This window comes from Cyprinus carpio, chromosome B4, assembly GCF_018340385.1.
Source record: "Cyprinus carpio isolate SPL01 chromosome B4, ASM1834038v1, whole genome shotgun sequence".
Classification (NCBI taxonomy): domain Eukaryota; kingdom Metazoa; phylum Chordata; class Actinopteri; order Cypriniformes; family Cyprinidae; genus Cyprinus; species Cyprinus carpio.
In genome coordinates, this window is record NC_056600.1 from 31,959,137 (window position 1) to 31,979,311 (window position 20,175).

General features: G+C 40.0%; 1 protein-coding gene across 1 annotated transcript; it reads right to left on the reverse strand.

Moving 5' to 3' along the window:
- Positions 1–271: 271 nt before the first annotated feature.
- LOC109062087 (gastrula zinc finger protein XlCGF8.2DB-like) lies at positions 272–19,915 on the reverse strand. The gene is made up of 2 exons (XM_042722940.1): positions 19,747–19,915; positions 272–1,409 (listed from the first exon to the last, which is right to left on the reverse strand). The coding sequence occupies exons 1-2, from the start codon at positions 19,913–19,915 to the stop codon at positions 412–414; spliced, it is 1,167 nt and encodes a 388-aa protein (XP_042578874.1). The 3' UTR covers positions 272–411.
- Positions 19,916–20,175: the final 260 nt, after the last annotated feature.

A 20,175-nucleotide genomic window follows, 5' to 3' on the forward strand; every position in this document is an offset into this window, starting at 1 on the left:
AATCTCTCCTTTTTCTTAACCTCTTAACATTAAGGAAAATGGTAATTTTTTTCTCAGAATGAGTTCACAAATGACGTTTCATGCTGCGATGACATGTGGAACTCTTCTCCCACTGAAGACACTTGTAAGGTTTCTCTCCAGTGTGAACTCTCATGTGAATCTTGAGGCTTCCTTCTCTTGTGAAACTCTTTCCACAGTGATGGTACACGAGAGGCTTTTCTCAGTTGTGAGTCATTACATGATCCTGAAGTTGATTCATGTCTGTGAAACTCCTTTCGCACTGATGACATTTAAAACTCTTCTCTGAGTGAATCTTCATGTGAGTAATAAGGTTTGCATTATATCTGAAACTTTGTCCACACTGATCACATGTGAATGGATTCTCTCCAGTGTGAATTCTAATGTGAGTCTTTAGGTTTGTTTTATTGTGAAACTCTTCCCACACTGAGGACAGGTAAAAGGCTTCTCTCCAGTGTGAACTCTCATGTGGGTATCGAGGCGTTTTTTCTGTGTAAAGCTCTTTCCACATTGACATTCAAATGTCTTCTCTCCAGTGTGAATTCTCATGTGATTCTGAAGGTTTTCTTTTAGTCGGAAACTCTTTCCACATCGAGCGCAGGTGAAAGGACTCTCTCCAGTGTGAATTACCATGTGGGCATCAAAGGCTCTTTTCTGTGTAAAACACTTTCCACACTGAGAGCATGTGAATGGTTTCTTTTCAGTGTGATTAATCATGTGATTCTTAAGATATCTATTTAGTGTGAAACTCTTCCCACACAGTTTGCAGGTGAAAGGCTTCTCTCCTGTGTGACTTCTCATGTGAACTTTAAGTTGACTATTTTGTATGAAACTCTTCCCACACTGACTACATGTGTAAGGTTTCTCTCCAGTGTGCATTATCATGTGAGTCTTGAGCTCTGCATTTAGTCTGAAACTCTTCCCACACAGTTTGCAGGTGAAGGGTTTCTCTCCAGTATGAATTCTCGTGTGGACATTAAGTTGACTTTTCTGTGTAAAGCTCTTCCCACACTGTTTGCAGGTGAAGGGTTTCTCTCCAGTGTGAATTTTCATGTGGTCAGTAAGGTAATAGTTCCGTGTAAAACTCTTTCCACACTGAGTGCATATGAACTGTTTCTTTTCAAAATGAATCTTCATGTGGACTTTAAGGCTTCTTTTTTGATTGAAAACCTGTCCACACTGTTGGCAGGTGTAAGGTCTCTCTCCAGCATGATTTCTTAAGTGGGAATCAAGATTTGTAGTTTTTTGAGCATTTTTAGGTGAGGAAGTCTTTTCAGTCTGTGAGCAACCAATCGATTCTTCTTCAGTTTTGAAATCCAGCTGTTTCTCATTTTGATCTTTCTCTTGAGTTTCATTCAGTTCTTGACTCTCCTTTTTCAGCGCCATCAGGTCTGAGAGGAAAAGAGACAAATACAAGTTAACACCAGTTGAATGGCACAAAGCAACATATATCAAAACATTTAGACAAGTGCTGTCAATCAATTAAAAAATAAATAACTATGTGACAAACATAATTTCACAATGAATCTCCAAATTAAGATAGAGTAAGAAAATAGTAAGAAAATTCTTAGAAATGTGGGTGTTTCCTCTTAAAATTAAAGAAAAGATCCTAGTAAAGAAAAAAGTAATTCAGAAAGCATCTTAACCCTTAAAAGAGCTCTTAAGGTCCAAAATTGTTAGGAGTACTGACGAGGACATTTAAGAGTGTTGAAACCTGTTACTTTTTTCTTTGATTCTTTGATTAATAAAAAGTTAAAAAAAAGAACAGCATTTATTCAAAATAGAAATCTTTTTTTTTTTAACAATGTAAGTCTTTACTATCAGTTTTGTCCATTTAACACATCCTTGCCGAATAAAGTTTCTTTAACTTTATTTGAATTTTTTTTTAAAGTTTCTTTAAAAAAGAAAGTACAATTTTTCTGACCCAAAACTTTTGTATATTGTATATTGTAACACAAAATCTCAATTTTGAATAAACACTGTTCTTTTAAACTTTTTATTAGTCAAAAATTTCACAGGTCCCAAAAAATATTAAGCAGTACAGCAGTTTCCAACACTGAAAATAAATCAGCATATTAGAATGATTTCTGAAGGATCATGTGGAACTGAAGACTGGCGTAATGATGCTGAAAATTCAGCTTTGCATCACAGGAATTAATTATATTTTAAAGTATATTAAAATAGAAAACGTTTATTTTAAATTGGAATAATATTCCACAAGGGAGGGTTCTGACCCAAAGTGGGAGTCCTTACAGAACCCAATTTACTAATTTGCATTTCAGGCAAGTTACAGTGAATGCAATATCAAAATCATGACCACACTGAAAAGACACAACTTGGCCAAAATTTTTGCTAAAAAGATATTATGAAGACACACAAATGGCTCAGTTTGTAATTTGTAGTACTCCTCCTGTAAATAGTGTACTATTTTCTGCTGCTTTAGGACATCTGTCTCAATCTCAAGTTTCTTGTCCATTAGGGATTGTGTTTGAGCAGCTGCAGCAGCAGAAGGCAGGGAATGAGGTGCTTCGGGATAAGGGCAGCCCAGTTGCGATGTTGACGGTCCACATTACTCGGCTAAAGGTTCGGTGCTGGTAAAAGATGTTTTTGTTCGGTTTATAGAATGCCAAATGGAATATGAAAAATGGCCTTATATGAGCTGTCTGTAACCTCCTTTAAACCAGTAATGCTGGTTTCTGAGTGACCAAATATAGCTTTACTGGTGTATAAAGACCTCTACTTCAAATTTTTATCTAAACAATAAAATTGTCATATGGTGTGACTGTCCGGACTAGATGTGACCTTACTAATATGACATTATATCTCAGCAAAGTATAAATAATTGATAGATTTACAGTTTATGTAACAGAATTTGGCATTTTTAATGGACACAGAAAGTGTTGATGTCTGTGCATGAGTTTAAAGCAAGTTCTGGCTAAATACATTTTGTCCGTAAAATGGGCGTCATATGGTGTGACATAATCTGTATTTTGAACGGACAATAATTTGGAAATCATTATAATGAAGAGGTCCACACTCAACCAGGAAGCTGCAGTGTCCTCTCTGGAGTGGTTTGGAAGGTGAAGAAGTGAGTTCTCTGTCACTGATGTGCTCATTAGTGGTCAATGTTTTGTGTCTTATGGTGTGACATTATTTACATAATAATTAAACACTTTTATCAATTTTACTTATTAATTCTTAAAAATCATTGCTGCCATGTGGCAATTTACATGCTAAGTATAAGCTAACTGTTTTTAGTCACACCATATGATACTTCTGTCACAATATTACATAGACCTTTTTTAATGACAAATAAATTAATATTAAAAACATATTGAAATGATTTAATGGTGTACATTAAATTGACCATAAAATTAATATATTTCTTTTCAATTTTATACTTGATTTAACCATGTTTTACATATTAAAAGATGCAAATTTTTGTCAGTGTCAGGCAGAAATGTTAAGTAAAGAGAGGACACACGAAAATACAGGGAAAGACTCAATGCTGATCATGCAAGGAGAGATGAGGTCCTGAGGGAAAGGAGGAAAAAGTAAAGAGAGCATGCCAGTTCACACAGAACAGACAACTACTATAGGGAAGCATGAAAGTCTAGGCTACAACCTGCATAGTGTAACTTCAACATAGTATACAGTCGTGGCCAAAAGTTTTGAGAATTACATAAATATTGAAAATTGGAAAAGTTGCTGCTTAAGTTTTTATAATAGCAATTTGCATATACTCCAGAATGTTATGAAGAGTGATCAGATGAATTGCATAGTCCTTCTTTGCCATGAAAATTAACTTAATCAAAAAAAAAACCTTTCCACTGCATTTCATTGCTGTCATTAAAGGACCTGCTGAGATCATTTCAGTAATCATCTTGTTAACTCAGGTGAGAATGTTGACGAGCACAAGGCTGGAGATCATTATGTCAGGCTGATCGGGTTAGAATGGCAGACTTGACATGTTAAAAGGAGGGTGATGCTTGAAATCATTGTTCTTCCATTGTTAACCATGGTGACCTGCAAAGAAACGCGTGCAGCCATCATTGCGTTGCATAAAAATGGCTTCACAGGCAAGGATATTGTGGCTACTAAGATTGCACCTAAATCAACAATTTATAGGTTCATCAAGAACTTCAAGGAAAGAGGTTCAATTCTTGTAAAGAAGGCTTCAGGGCGTCCTAGAAAGTCCAGCAAGCGCCAGGATCGTCTCCTAAAGAGGATTCAGCTGTGGGATCGGAGTGCCACCAGTGCAGAGCTTGCTCAGGAATGGCATCAGGCAGGTGTGAGCGCATCTGCACGCACAGTGAGGCGAAGACTTTTGGAAGATGGCCTGGTGTCAAGAAGGGCAGCAAAGAAGCCACTTCTCTCCAAAAAGAACATCAGGGACAGATTGATCTTCTGCAGAAAGTATAGTGAATGGACTGTTGAGGACTGGGGCAAAGTCATATTCTCCGATGAAGCCCCTTTCCGATTGTTTGGGGCATCTGGAAAAAGGCTTGTCCGGAGAAGAAAAGGTGAGCACTACCATCAGTCCTGTGTCATGCCAACAGTAAAGCATCCTGACACCATTCATGTGTGGGGTTGCTTCTCATCCAAGGGAGTGGGCTCACTCACAATTCTGCCCAAAAAACACAACCATGAATAAAGAATGGTACCAAAACACCCTCCAACAGCAACTTCTTCCAACAACCCAACAACAGTTTGGTGAAGAACAATGCATTTTCCAGCACGATGGAGCACCGTGCCATAAGGCAAAAGTGATAATTGAGTGGCTCGGGGACCAGAATGTTGAAATTTTGGGTCCATGACCTGGAAACTCCCCAGATCTTAATCCCATTGAGAACTTGTGGTCAAACCTCAAGAGGCGGGTGGACAAACAAAAACCCACTAATTCTGACAAACTCCAAGAAGTTATTATGAAAGAATGGGTTGCTATCAGTCAGGATTTGGCCCAGAAGTTGATTGAGAGCATGCCTAGTCGAATTGCAGAGGTCCTGAAAAAGAAGGGCCAACACTGCAAATACTGACTTTTTGCATAAATGTCATGTAATTGTCGATAAAAGCCTTTGAAACGTATGAAGTGCTTGTAATTATATTTCAGTACATCACAGAAACAACTGAAACAAAGATCTAAAAGCAGTTTTAGCAGAAAACTTTTTGAAAACTAATATTTATGTAATTCTCAAAACTTTTGGGCCACGACTGTACTATTGTAAGGCGTGGGGTTTAGCTGCCCATGGATTGATGTGAATAAAGATGATGGACTTGAAAATATCGACGGCTAGTAACTTTTATTGAGCAAAGTCCTTCAACTGGGAAGGAGAGCAACAATAGTCTCCATGCCCACCACACTCACACCCCCTTTCCCGCACTTCCCTTAACATTACAAGATCCTCCTTCTCAGAGGACGCAAGACCAAAATAAAAGTCCTTGGCAAAAACATGCTGAAACCGAATACAATGAATATTAGACAAACAACTTCACACTATAATCAAGATTGTGAGGCTGAAATGAACGGTTAAAAAATCTTAATCATATATTTTTCATTAACGTGTATAAAGAGAAGAAAGAAGAGGTCAACTGAAGTTCAATAAATGAAGTTCTAAAATGTTTTCGTCTTTTAGCTTCCACTGATGTTCCCATGTGAATCTGTTATTATCCCATGGGTATCCGTTATTACTAATACTATAAATGTCTATGAATTTTCAATCTAAAACATTCGACTAATTGTAAGATGATAATATTTTTACTGTTTAACAATTGTAATTGTTGTTACAACACACACTCTCTAATCTTAAAATCTTCATGTTGAAGGTTCTTGACGTGAGATGGTGTTTGATTTACTCATATTTCTGAGTTTCATAAATACATTTTATATACAAGTTGTAAAAAATTGTTGGTATGTTTGATGATTTTTAGTTTTATTAAATTTAATTGAATTTAATTCAGTGAATGTTTAATGCATATAAATACCCTTTTTTTCATTGACAAATTGTGTGGTGCATTTCATCATATAGTGTGACACTATAACATTTGGTGTGACAATCAGAAATGTGGCACTAAAAATACTTTTTTGTTATAAATCATAAAAAAGTCAATGGAACAAAAAATAAATAGTATCAGCAAGATTCACAAGCATTTTGTTAGATTTATAACAGGGTTTGTCAGAATTATTCTAAAATATCTATAAAGGCTGAGGAGAGATGTCTTAGTCTGCTTAATGATTTAGAAAAATAATACAAAATCTAATGGATCTGCACAAAACAATGTTAAAATCTTATTAAGATAGTAATGATAAAGATTTATGGTGAAGTTAGTTACTTAGGAAGAGTATATCCCAATTTCATTTTATATAGCATTACTTCTGTCACACCATATGACAATTTTAGGCACAAATGCAACAAATTGGTAAATTGATCCAATTTCCAATACAAAATCTAAAAGACCACATACTTTTTTGGAAATTCAAGAGTCAGTACAACACAGCGCAATATTTTTTTATGCCTAATATATTGAAGTTTAAAAAAAAAATAATAATAATTCAAGCTTATTTGTAAACCACCCACATCCAAAGAATCACTGCTGTCAGTTTTTGCTGGAAGATAGAACTGTGAATCGTCAGCATAGCAGTAGTAGGAAATCTTATATTTCTTAAAAATGACACCCAGGGGAAGCATGTAAAGTGAAAAAAAGAAGAGGGCCTAAGATGTACCCTTGGGGCACACTGCATGACAAAGGAGCCGACGAAGAAGAAAACTTCCCAATGCTCACTGAGAAGGTTCTGCCTTCAAGATAAGAGGCCAACCACTGCAGAGCGACACACTGAATGCCCACCAACTTTTCCAACCAATGTAACAGAATACTATGATCAAGTGTATTGACTGCCGCACTTAAATCCAACAAAACAAGCACCACATATGAACCACTATCGAGAACTTGCAAAAGGTCATTGCTAACCTTCAACAGTGCAGTTTCTGTGCTGTGCAGTAGGGCTGCACGATTAATCGAATGCGATTAATCGTGATTGTCATGCACATTTTTTCAGTAAAGCTGGTTCTGTGATTAGCAGTAAATCTCCATCATCTGCTTTCAGGTGGAGCAGCATTTACTACACAGAGCCGTAGTTCTCTGACAAGCTACACAAAATCACGTTCATAATCGCAGACGATACAATTGTAGGATTATGAAATCGACGAAATCGTTTGCGATAATGAAAGCTGTTTGCGTATCTTCTCAGTGAACTATGGCTGTGTAGTAAATGTGCTTCATCTGAGAGCACGTTAAAATACCACATACAGGGCTCCAAACAAAAAAATCGAGTAAGGAGCCATTGGCTCCTATAAGAAAAAAACTTAGGAGCCAAATAATTTTTTTAGGTGCCACAGAATAAACCGTGTTTTATTTATTTAACGATTGTTACTATTTATTTATTTACATTTCAACATTTCAATCATACTGTCATGTTGTTTATGTCTCATCTTTTCTTGACTTTATCAGCATTTCAATCCATCTTGTAGATGACCTGGGAACTAAGGTTCACTAAAGTGGGAACTAAATGTCTTTTCCAGCTTGAAATCTACAGTCACAAAGAATTGTTCATTACACAGAATCTGTACCAGTATCATGGAGCATAAGCATCACTTGGCCACTGAGTGAAGCTTGGGCTCCTCCTACATGAGACATTACAGTAAGGTGTACTGTAGGCTCTCTTATAAAATAGCCAACCTTTTGATGTTAATTCATGTTCATTATGTACTATATTAGTAAAGAGAAAGATTAAATGGGTTCACTTGCCCTTGAACTGAGGCGCTAAAGCGACCGCGCCCTGCCCAATTAAGGAGCGCCAAAACTGTATTGTTTAAATTTCGTTATGAATTCGGAATAATTTTAAAGCTGGTACTCTTTATTAAAAAGTTACAAAGCACAGATCGTTTTGCGATTACTGGACGGCAGTTGCACTTCAAATAATGAAGTTCACGCATTAAAAGAACACAGACCAAGATCTTGTTTAGAAGAAGACATATTAGTTATTATTATAAACGAGAATTGTTAACGATATTGCCAATATCCACACAGCTGACAACTTTACCTGTTCTAGTTTGTTCAAGCTGTGCACGAAATAGACGCTGTATTTTCTGCACTTTCCCTTCTTACAGTACGTCTCCGTCATTTCTCTCTCGCTGCACAGCGGAGCTGCGTTTATCAGACTGTGTGCGTCAGCTCTGATGTGCGGCAGAGATGAGGACTGTCTGAAACTCTCTTTTTTCACTAAAACTTTAATGCGCATCGTCTCAGTTTAATACGTGAACATAAAGGATTTGATCGCAAAACAATTAGGAAAGAAGGCATTACATTCAAATGTTTAAGATATAACATGTAAATATATACCCAGATAGCAATAACATTTGGGCTGATTCTGGCTGAAATGCGTCTCTGTCGGTTCAGTCTCGGCATCGGTGAGAAGATAATGGGCCAGAGCCACGCCGACTCTACAAAACACTTCTGGCTGACAGACGGCTTTTCCTCTATGGGCCGATCTCGGCTGAAAGCTGTTGTACAAGCGGCAGGTCCACACTCGGTGTAGTTGTGTGTATTAACCTTCGGCCTGAGCTCGTTTTATCACAGACGGGGCGCTGCTAGAATGAAGCAAATCATCCGCCTGAGAAAACTTTTTTAGCGGTTAAATCCTGAGGAGCTTTCGGCGGGTAGTCGCCAGTGGCGACCTCAGCAAAAACGTCACTCGCAAATTAATATTCATGGTCGCAAATGCGACTGTTTTAGTCACAGTTTGGAGCCCTGACATATAATAACATGTTTTACTCCAAATTCACTTCATAACGTCAGTCGAGTGTTTGAAATAAATCCTTCTGTGAGACGATGTGGCTTCTTAAACAGAATAATTAAGGCACACTATTTCATTGTGTTCTAAGCAGTGATAAAGGCTGTTGATTGGTATTTCATTATAAAATACTTTATTATGATGAAAATTATTATAATAATAATAATAAGTCAGATAAAACATTGCTGTAGTCGTGGGTTTATTAGTCATGTCGAATATGGGTTAATAATAATAATAGTCAGATAAACATTGCTGAGTCGGTTGTAGTCATGTCGAATCAATGAATGCAGTTAAATTTTCTGTTTATTCCATAGACAGTAAAAGAAATGGACACAGCGACCCCATTGGAACTCAATTGAGACAAGTGAAGCCCGTTTTTAGCGATTTTTTAGCATTCCGTTTCTGACGCGCAGACTCAAACTAAGCTTGATGACGTCAGCAACCTGTCTGACAGATGTAAATCTTCTAGTAGCTGTGCGTGCAAAACTGCCATCGTTAATCTTGCAGAGACGGCGAGCTTGAGCGGGGAGTTCTTAGCAGGAGTAAGTATTCTGTTTAGTATAGTACTTTAAAATGTAACGCCAGTACGCCATATCTCTTGACGTCTCGCCCCGATTGCCTGCGAGCTTCTCCTCCTGTCTGTACGGTAATTTCTCTACTGTGCGACAGAGAGTCGAGTGGTTATGACGCAATCGTTAGCCTATTTTTACAAAAAAAAACTGTTTCTAGGGGAGCCATAATGTAACATAGAAGGTAATGGAGCCCTTTATATATTGTCGTGTATCTTTAGAAATAAATAATGGACAAATGGAGTCTTTAAACGCCTCAGATGTAAAGTTATTTCGCTGTCAAAGTGACGCCAAAATGATGGGAGTCAATGGGATGCTAACGCAAGTGAAGTTCTGCTACAAGATGGCGGCACGCGGCCGACTTCAACTTCCGGTCGACTTCCTTCCCCCCTGGTTTATTCAGCTGCAGCAATAGGCATTTCCTGGATTTCTTCTTCGGGAGATATTTGGAGTTTCAGCGCAAGAGCGCCCTCTGGCCTTTGGATGGAGATTTACATTTGCTCCAGAACTATTAATGATGGCTGTTACAGCCAGACTAGCTGAGCTGAGGTGACATCACATCACAGCTGGAGGATTTAGTCCTAAAAACAGTATCAGCTAGCTGTACAGAGGAAATTGGGTGAAAACAAGTTAACAAATTTGTTGGAGAACAGAATGGCTCAATGGGGGATCATATGTTGTTGACTTAATAGAAGCTTTAATTTTCAATACTTTATTATCAAAAAATAAAAAAAAAAAGTTCTCACAGGTTTCCATAGATGGATCAAGAGAAAGGACAGGTAAGCGATTTAGCACCAAATCAGTTGTCTTAAACAGCATCCTCGGTCGGTTAGTATTTTCACTAATGGGTTTGGAAAGGAATTCAGACTTCAGATTCAGCCTCTTTAACTGACTTTTGGTAGCTAATTAAGCATGCAATCAGACACTCAGACTTGGAGTTTGTCTCTTTTCCATTTTCGCTCTGCAGTACGACACTCTTGTCTTAAGAGCGTGGGTATTATCATTTAAGGCTGAAAGGTGCCCTATCCCTTCACTTTCCTTGGCTTAAGGGATGCAACAGAATCTATAGAAATGGAGCAGGAATTAGTAAAAACCTCCACCATCTCTACAGTGTTTCATTTGTCGAAAGTGGCAGCATCCACAAAGTTTGCTTGCTAGTGCTCTGAAAAAAAAAATGGCAGTGGATGGCTGAATAAAACAAGAATAAAACAAGGGGTGGGGCAATCACAAACAAATTAAACACAACTGGTAAATGGTCTGAAAAAGCAGCAATAATCACTCAGGTTTGTAATGGGCAAACCATATGACAAAACCAGATCCAAAGTGTGTCCCAAATTATGAGTAGGACTAGAAACAAATTGTGACAGATTTTAAGATTCAATGAGGCACAAAAACTCTTTCACCAGCAGTTTAGATGGACAGCAAAGATGAAAATTACAGTATCCTAGAATCAACAATCTATCACAACGAGACATGAGACTAGCAAGGAACTCAAGAGAATTGTTGAATAAAGTTCTTGTTGAATTTCGGAGGCCTGTAAACCAGTGCACATAATACAGGACTCCCTATATCAATTCTTACTAACTGTACCTCAAAGCTGGAGTACACAACTGTATTAAATTTTTTGTTTTAAAAATTGCATTTATAAACAGTAACAACACCACCACCATGACCAGAAAGTCTAGGAGTGCTAAAAAAGCACAATACAATGGAGAAAGTTCACCAAGAGATGGTAGTTCGAGTTTCAGCCACAGATAAAATATCAAGCGAATTTGTGATGAAAAAGTAAATTAAAGAGCAAGTCATATGGGTTTTTGAAAAATCTCTCTTTTGCAGTTTATAACGAAGCTATCCATAAATGAAAACAATCTGCAAAATTGTTAATCAAAAAAGTGCATGATAAATAAAGATATTGTCTCTCAAAAGAGAGAGTCGGTTCTGAATCGCCGTAACGAGTCGTTATATTTTCGACTCTTTTGTCTGTTAATGGTGTACGTCACTGGGTAACACATTTGCATAATCCCCGCCTGCCCGCGAAATACGAACAGAGTCTGATCTGCCCACAAACACTTCCGCTAGTAAGTGTGTTTACATCATGTTGAGAAGACGCGGTGTTCAAGGATACCACAGAAATACAATTCGAGCCTTTTGTTGTGTGCTTGTCATTTTATCAAGAACTGCTTCTCTAATCTGGGCTTTTATCTTCGTTGGCTTCTAATCTTCTTAATTTGGACTAACAAGCTCTCTGAACCACGACCTGTAAGTAGTACGATTGATACGTTAGGTGTACATTTTCAATTGAGTGCTCAAAATATCATTTTTTTGTGCCAATATGTGATGTATACCTAGTGCAGCTTTAGGTTTCCAGGTAAAGCACGATATTACTGTCTTACTGAAGTAGTTCTAAAAATTCGCAATGAACCTAAGAATATGACGATTATTGTAGACTGACGTTGTTCTAATTACTTTGTTTAATAATAAAGAATGTAGTGTAGCACACAGACTTTATAATAATTGTGAAATTGCTGTTTATTGTGCTGCACTGGCAGTTACAGGGTTAATGCAGGAGATGAGTGATTTCGGCAGGTGCTCCTGTGATACAACTGTTCTGCGTTCTGATTAAAAGTTAAGACCAAGCGTCTTTTGTCTGTCGTTCTTCAAACATTACAGTAGACATATTTTGGTTTACAAACTGTATTGTTTCATCAGTTAGTCACGTTAGCACTCGGCTAACGTATCCACCTAGTGTTCACAGTTTAGCAGCTAAACTTTAGCTGTGGGCACGATTCGCTTGCATAAGTGTTTTTGTATTTTATGTCATTATAAGAACGGATTGACTACATTATTGTTTCATGTAAAGGTGCTTTGTCAGTGGTAGTGCTGGCTAACTGGCTCAAGGACTCATCTCTGTGCCAATCACAACAGGTTTGGCCAGCTGACCAATCAGATCAGAGTAGGCTTGAGGAAGGGAGGGGCTTGCTCCGAACTTGCTTGAAACTAATCATTTCCTAATCATTGGCAAATGACTCTAATATTAAATGTATATTCTGAGAAAATTAAAATGTTTTCTGACCTTAGTCAAGTCAAGTCAAGTCAAGTCAAGTCTGCTTTATTGTCAATTCTTCCACATGTACAGTACATACATACAGAGAATCGAAATTGCGTTACTCTCAGACCCCCGGTGCATACAGATAACACTAACAGTAGAGCTTAAAAATCTAGATCAAATATAAAATATAAGATAAAACTATACAATAAGGGAATGTAAAAAAGACATAATAGAAAAAATAAAATAAAAATAAGGTTAAATAAAAGCAGCGCAAGGCACATGGCAGATAGAGTGCAAACCAGTGAACAAACAGTGCAGATAAAAAGATTTTTAGTGCATAAAAAAATAGCTTATTCAGTCTGATTAAAAGTGACAAAGTGACAAAGGGCTCAGAGCAGTTATTTTATTAAACTGACTGATGAGGAGGTAGAATGATGTCAGATCCATGGTGAATGAGGTAGTGAGCAGACCACTGCTGCACAAAGTGACTGGTGCATGACATTCGTATGTTAGAGGGAGGGGGTGGAAGGACCTGGGGATGTGGGACCTGGGGGGGGGGGGGGGGTTTTCATAGTTCAGTGGTGCCTGAGGCAGAAGAGGGACGGGGGGGTAAGTTCGGGAGCGAGTTCAGCTTCCTGACAGCCTGATGGATGAAGCTGTCCTTCAGTCTGCTGGTCCTGGCCTGGAGACTCCGCAGTCTCCTCCCTGATGGCAGCAGACTGAAGAAGCTGTGTGACGGGTGAGTGGGATCACTGCAATGCAGAGGGCTTTTCGAGTGAGACGGGTTTCCATAAATGTCCTGGAGGGAGGGGAGAGAGACACCAATGATCTTCTCAGCTGCTCTCACTATGCGTTGCAGAGTCTTCCGGCAGGACGCGTTGCAGGCGCCATACCACACAGTGATGCAGCTGGTCAGAATGCTCTCAATGGCGCCTCTGTAGAAGGTGTACATGATGGGGGGTGGGGCTCTGGCTCTCCTCAGTTTGCGGAGGAAGTAGAGACGCTGCTGTGATTTCTTGGCCAAATGCTGCGTTGTTGTCGGTCCAGGAGAGGTCCTCTGTGATGTGCACACCCAGGAACTTGGTGCTGCTCACTCTCTCCACAGTCGCACCGTTGATGGTCAGAGGAACATGCTGAGTGTGCGCTCTCCTGAAGTCCACAACAATCTCCTTCGTCTTCTCCACGTTCAGAGAGAGATTGTTGTCACTGCACCACCCGGCCAGGCGGCTCACCTCGCTCCTGTAGTTTGTCTCATCTCTGTTGCTAATGAGACCCACCACAGTCGTGTCATCCGCAAACTTAATGAAGAGGTTGGAGTTGTGTGACGGTGTGCAGTCGTGTGTCAGCAGAGTGAAGAGGAGGGGGCTCAGCACACATCCTTGGGGGGCCCCAGTGTTCAGTGTGATGGTGCTGGATGTGTTGCTGCTGACACGTAATGCCTGAGGGTCTTCCAGTCAGAAAGTCCAACAGCCAGTTGCACAGCGAAGTGTTGAGCCCCAGCACGACCAGTTTGTGAATGAGCTGTTGAGGGATGATTGTGTTGAATGCTGAACTGAAGTCTATGAACAGCATTCTGACGTATGAGTCTTTTTCCTCTAGATGTGTGAGTGCTGAGTGGAGGGTAGTTGAGATGGCATCATCGGTCGAGCGGTTGGACCGATATGCAAACTGGAATGGGTCCAGGGAGGGGGGGAGGGCAGACTTGATGTGGTGCATGACTAGCCGTTCGAAGCACTTCATGAGGATGGGAGTAAGTGCAACAGGACGGTAGTCATTGAAGCATGATGGAGATGGCTTCTTCGGGACTGGAATGATGGTGGTAGCTTTGAAGCATGTGGGAACAACAGCTTGACTAAGTGAGATGTTGAAAATGTCTGTGAAGACATCAGTGAGTTCTGCTGCACAGTCTCTCAGTACACGCCCAGGAATGTTGTCAGGACCCGGAGCTTTGCGTGCATTGATCCTGCTGAAGGATCTCCTCACGCTGTCTGGGGTCAGCATCATCACCTGGTCACTGGGAGGAGGTGGAGTCTTCTGTGCAGTGGAGCTGTTTTGTGCCTCAAAGCGAGCGAAGAAGGTGTTCAGCTCGTTCAGCAGAGAGATGTTGCTGTAACAGGTCCGCTGTGGGGGCTTGTAGTCCGTAATGGTCTGTATCCCCTGCCACAGGCTCCGAGTGTCTCTGCTGTCGCTGAATTGATGGGCTATCCTCCTGGAGTACTGTCTCTTAGCCTCTCTGATGCCGCGGGATAGGTTGGCCCTGGCTGTTCTCAGGCCCCCCCTCGTCTCCAGCTCTGAAGGCAGCGTTCCGCGTCTCCAGGAGTCTGTAGACTTCCCCTGTCATCCACGGCTTCTGGTTGGCCCGGACAGTAATGGTTTTTGTGACTGTTACATCCTCAATACACTTGGTGATGTAGGCAGTGACAGTCTCCGAGTACTCCTGGAGGTCAGTGGAGTTATTATAAGTGGCAGCCTGCTTGAACATATTCCAGTCAGTTGTATCAAAGCAGTCCTGAAGAGCCTCAGACGATCCTTCTGGCCACACTTGAATCTGTTTCTGAACTGGTTTGGCGACTTTAACGAGCGGTCTGTATGCAGGCATTAGCATGACAGTGATGTGGTCTGAGGCACCGAGGTGGGGGAGGGGGAGGGCTTTGTAAGCTCCTCTCTGTGTGGTGTAAACAAAGTCTAAAATGTTTTTACCTCTTGTTGGAAGTTAATGTGTTGGTGTATTTTAGGAAATACACTCTTTAAGTCAGCATGGTTGAAATCCCCAGCTATGATGAGAAAAGCATCGGGGTGTGCTGTCTGCTGCTCACTGATGTGCTGGTACAGTTCATTTAGTGCATCGTTCCGGTTGCTGTTGCTGTTGTTCGGGGGAATGTAAACCGAAACGAGCAGTATGGCAGTATATTCCCTCGGCAGATAGAACGGCCGGCACTTAATAATCATAAACTCCACCAGGGCTGAGCAGTGTTTGCAGATCACAACAGCATCGCGGCACCACGCGTCATTGATGTAAACACAAAGCCCGCCGCCGCGGGTTTTTTTTCCTCCCGCGACGCGAGCTCTGTCTGCTCGATAGCACGTCAGCTGGGTCGAGCTGAATGGCGCAGTCCGGAACGCTGTCGCTGAGCCATGTTTCCGTGAATACAAACACACAACAGTCTCTTACAGTCCTCTGAGTTGAACGTAGTAATCGGATGTAGTCCAGTTTATTGTCCAAAGAGCGTACGTTAGCCAGTACGACGGTGGGGATGGATGGCTTGTGTGGGTTAGCCGTTAGCCTAGCCCGGATACCTCCGCGCTTACCCCTCTTCTGCTTCCTCTCACGCCGCTTGTGGCGCCTCCGCTGTGGGCGAGATGCAGTAGAGGGGGTCGGTGATGGTGTAGGCCCCCGGAGCAGTTCGAGATCTCGCAGCAGTTCCGCGTGCGCGGAGTTTAACTCTAAAAATGCGGCTCTGCCGACATCCAGCAGAAACTCACGACTGTATGCGCGCTTAAAAACAGATAGACGCGATGACGACGTACAAAAACACTGCGACTCACAAGACAAAAAACACGAAAACACCGTTCTGTCGGGACAGAGAGAAGCCGCTGCGTGTGGACGCGCCGCCATCTTGGACAAATATCGTAGCAGTGAATTTAGATGCATTTAAAACTGATGTAGGGGACTCCAATACAATAATGGGACACTTTAAAATACCATATGACCTGCTTTTTAAAATAAATTATTTGTTTGCTAGAGACCTCGCATTTATCAAGGCCATGCTCACCGTCTGCGGCACAGCACTTACAGCATTTGGAGATAAAACTTAATTGAACAGAGATTTAGTCGATTTACAGACCAAGATTCCGACTTTGACGAAGAATGACGGGATTAAATTACAGGAATGTAGTCACTAATCAAGTAGGTGAACAAAAACTGCATTGAGATCCTCGGTGGACATATCAAGGACAGCTAGAATTTTTTCAGTTTAACGCATTAAAAAATATTTAATGCAATTAACACAGGGGTGGGGCTAGGGTTGGCCACTCCACTCTGCTGCTTCAGTCACTTTTTCTCTTGACAAATGAATTTATTCAGTTGCAGAATGACTGAGAACAGGAGATGTTTCAAACGCGCACTGCTCTTCACTTCAGCGGCAGATGCGAGTCAAGTGAGAGCGGAAACGGTACTGTGCTCGCAGCGCAAGCTCTTCAATTGCAATGTTGTGGTCAGTGTCAGATTCGCATCACGTTTAGCAGCAGCAGTTCTTAAAGAAATAACAGCCAAAATAACCTAATAACCAGCTGCTGTAATGTCTATTAATCAAAGGTCAAAAATAGGGGTGCACGATAAATATCGGCCGATAATTAATGCAAAGTGCTTTACATAAAAGAAAAGGAAAAAAATAATCACAACAATAAAACAAGGGATTTTAAAAACATTGAAAATTATTTAAAATGGATTTAAAAGTTTTAAAATGAATTTAAAACAGTTAAGAATAGAAAATTATTATACATAAAATATAGTGCAATCCGTTTGGACATTGCACAGTGCTCACTCAATAAATGCACAGCTAAACAAATGAGTTTTGAGTCTGCATTTAAATATGACTAATGTTTTAGCACATCTGATCTCTTCGGGAAGCTGATTCCAACTGTGGGCAGCATAATAGCTGAAAGCAGACTCCGCTTGTTTTGTGTGAACCCTTGGTATTTCTAACTGACTCGATCCTTATGATCAGGTTGATTTGCGCGTTTATATGTCACAAGCTTCTGATTGGATTTAACCTTTTGACATGCGCACACTGCATGAGTATACAGAGTAAAAAATAATGTGTTTTTTGAACCTTAAACCACATAAACACATTGCATTACACCAAATACACAAAATAATGTTCTTCTTAGCAGCATCATATGACCCCTTAAAACAAGGACTGGTGGGACGTTGTCCTGCTCCACTTCACAGATGCTGAGTGAAAGGATAGTTTTACAATGACGGGACACTCATTTATGACACGTTATTCACCAGGAAGAACAGCTCGTTCCGCGCGTCATACGTCAATACGCTATTTCTATGTCACTGCGCATGCGCAGTACTTTCCAGTTTTGGTTTTCAATCCGATTAAGTGTTTACATGTCCTCTCGCTCAGATTACAAAAGGAATAAACTACTCCTTACAATACGATCGAAATCTTAATCGGATCTGGCCAATTCAATCCGATTGAACTGTTTACATGTGACTTTTTTATTCTGATTGTGCTTCCTTCCAATTACGATCGGATTAGTACAGTCCATGTAAACGCAACTACTGATTGTACAGGTGCTGGTCATATAATTAGAATATCATCAAAAAGTTGATTTATTTCACTAATTTCATTCAAAAAGTGAAACTTGTATATTATATTCATTCATTACACACAGACTGATATATTTCAAATGTTTATTTCTTTTAATTCTGAAGATTATAACTGACAACTAAGGAAAATCCCAAATTCAGTATCTCAGAAAATTAGAATATTACTTAAGACCAATACAAAGAAAGGATTTTTAGAAATCTTGGCCAACTGAAAAGTATGAGCATGTACAGCACTCAATACATAGTTGGGGCTCCTTTTGCCTGAATTACTGCAGCAATGTGGCGTGGCATGGAGTCGATCAGTCTGTGGCACTGCTCAGGTGTTATGAGAGCCCAAGATGCTCTGATAGTGGCCTTCAGCTCTTCTGCATTCTTGGGTCTGGCATATCGCATCTTCCTCTTCATAATACCCCCATAGATTTTCAATGGGGTTAAGGTCAGGCGAGTTTTGCTGGCTAATTAAGAACAGGGATACCATGGTCCTTAAACCAGGTACTGGTAGCTTTGGCACTGTGTGCAGGTGCCAAGTCCTGTTGGAAAATGAAATCTGCATCTCCATAAAGTTGGTCAGCAGCAGGAAGCATGAAGTGCTCTAAAACTTCCTGGTATACGGCTGCGTTGACCTTGGACCTCAGAAAACACAGTGGACCAACACCAGCAGATGACATGGCACCAAAAAACCATCACTGACTGTGGAAACTTTACACTGAGCCTCAAGCAACGTGGATTGTGTGCCTCTCCTCTCTTCCTGCAGACTCTGGGACCCTGATATCCAAAGGAAATGCAAAATTTACTTTCATCAGAGAACACAACTTTGGACCACTCAGCAGCAGTCCAGTCCTTTTTGTCTTTAGCCCAGGCGAGATGCTTCTGACGCTGTCTGTTGTTCAAGAGTGGCTTGACACAAGGAATGCGACAGCTGAAACCCATGTCTTGCATACGTCTGTGCGTAGTGGTTCTTGAAGCACTGATTCCAGCTGCAGTCCACTCTTTGTGAATCTCCCCCACATTTTTTGAATGGGTTTTGTTTCACAATCCTCTCCAGGGTGCGGTTATCCCTATTGCTTGTACACTTTTTTCTACCACATCTTTTCCTTCCCTTCGCCTCTCTATTAATGTGCTTGGACACAGAGCTCTGTGAACAGCCAGCCTCTTTTTGTGTTTTGCCCTCCTTGTGCAAGGTGTCAATGGTCGTCTTTTGGACAACTGTCAAGTCAGCAGTCTTCCCCATGATTGTGTAGCCTACAGAACTAGACTGAGAGACCATTTAAAGGCATTTGCAGGTGTTTTGAGTTAATTAACTGATTAGAGTGTGGCACCAGGTGTCTCCAATATTGAACCTTTTCACAATATTCTAATTTTCTGAGATACTGAATTTGGGATTTTCCTTAGTTGTCAGTTATAATCATCAAAAGTAAAAGAAATAAACATTTGAAATATATCAGTCTGTGTGTAATGAATGAATATAATATACAAGTTTCACTTTTTGAATGGAATTAGTGAAATAAATCAACCTTTTGATATTCTAATTATATGACCAGCACCTGTATTATTTGACCTTTAAATGAAAAACAAAAAACAAAACAAAGATAAACAGCATACAGTGACTCAAACAGGAGAATTTTATTATTTTATAAGTAGGCTGGTTTTTCTGAAATATTATTATTTATTGTTTGTTGTAATGATCATTTACTGCTATTTACATTCAGATATGTTAATAAATTAGTATGGCACTTTTGATGATTCAGAGAAAAAAAATCACAAATAAAACAAATGTCAAGTTAAAAACTGAAGTGTCATTGTTTGCTTCAAGCAAATACTGGGTTTAATGTTACACAAAATAATGTGTTTTTTTGTGTAGAGCTGGAGATTTTAATAAGGATCAAATGACTTGAGTTCAGCTTTGAGAATGAAAACCAACCTGTTTGTGTCTCAGTATCTTCATGTTTGACTCTGAATGCTTCAATCTTCATGTCTTTACTCTCCTCTTTAATAAACTCCATCTTTGTTTGTTCCTCAGTATCTTCATGTTTGACTCTGAATGTTTCTTCAATCTTCATGTCTTCACTCTCCTCTTTAATAAACTCCATCTTTGTTTGTTCCTCAGTATCTTCATGTTTGACTCTGATAGTTTCTTCAATCTTCATGTCTTCACTCTCCACTTTAATAAACTCCATCTTTATAATCGTGTGTCACGTGGATCTCAGTTGCTTCAGCAGGAGTTTTTCTGTGTGTTTGGACACTTTGTCCTGTTTAAGATGAGAATAATTAACAGAAAGAAAACAAAATGCAAATAAAATTTTTGGGTGTGTCTCTGGGTGGGTCCTCAATCATGTTCCCCAATAGTTCA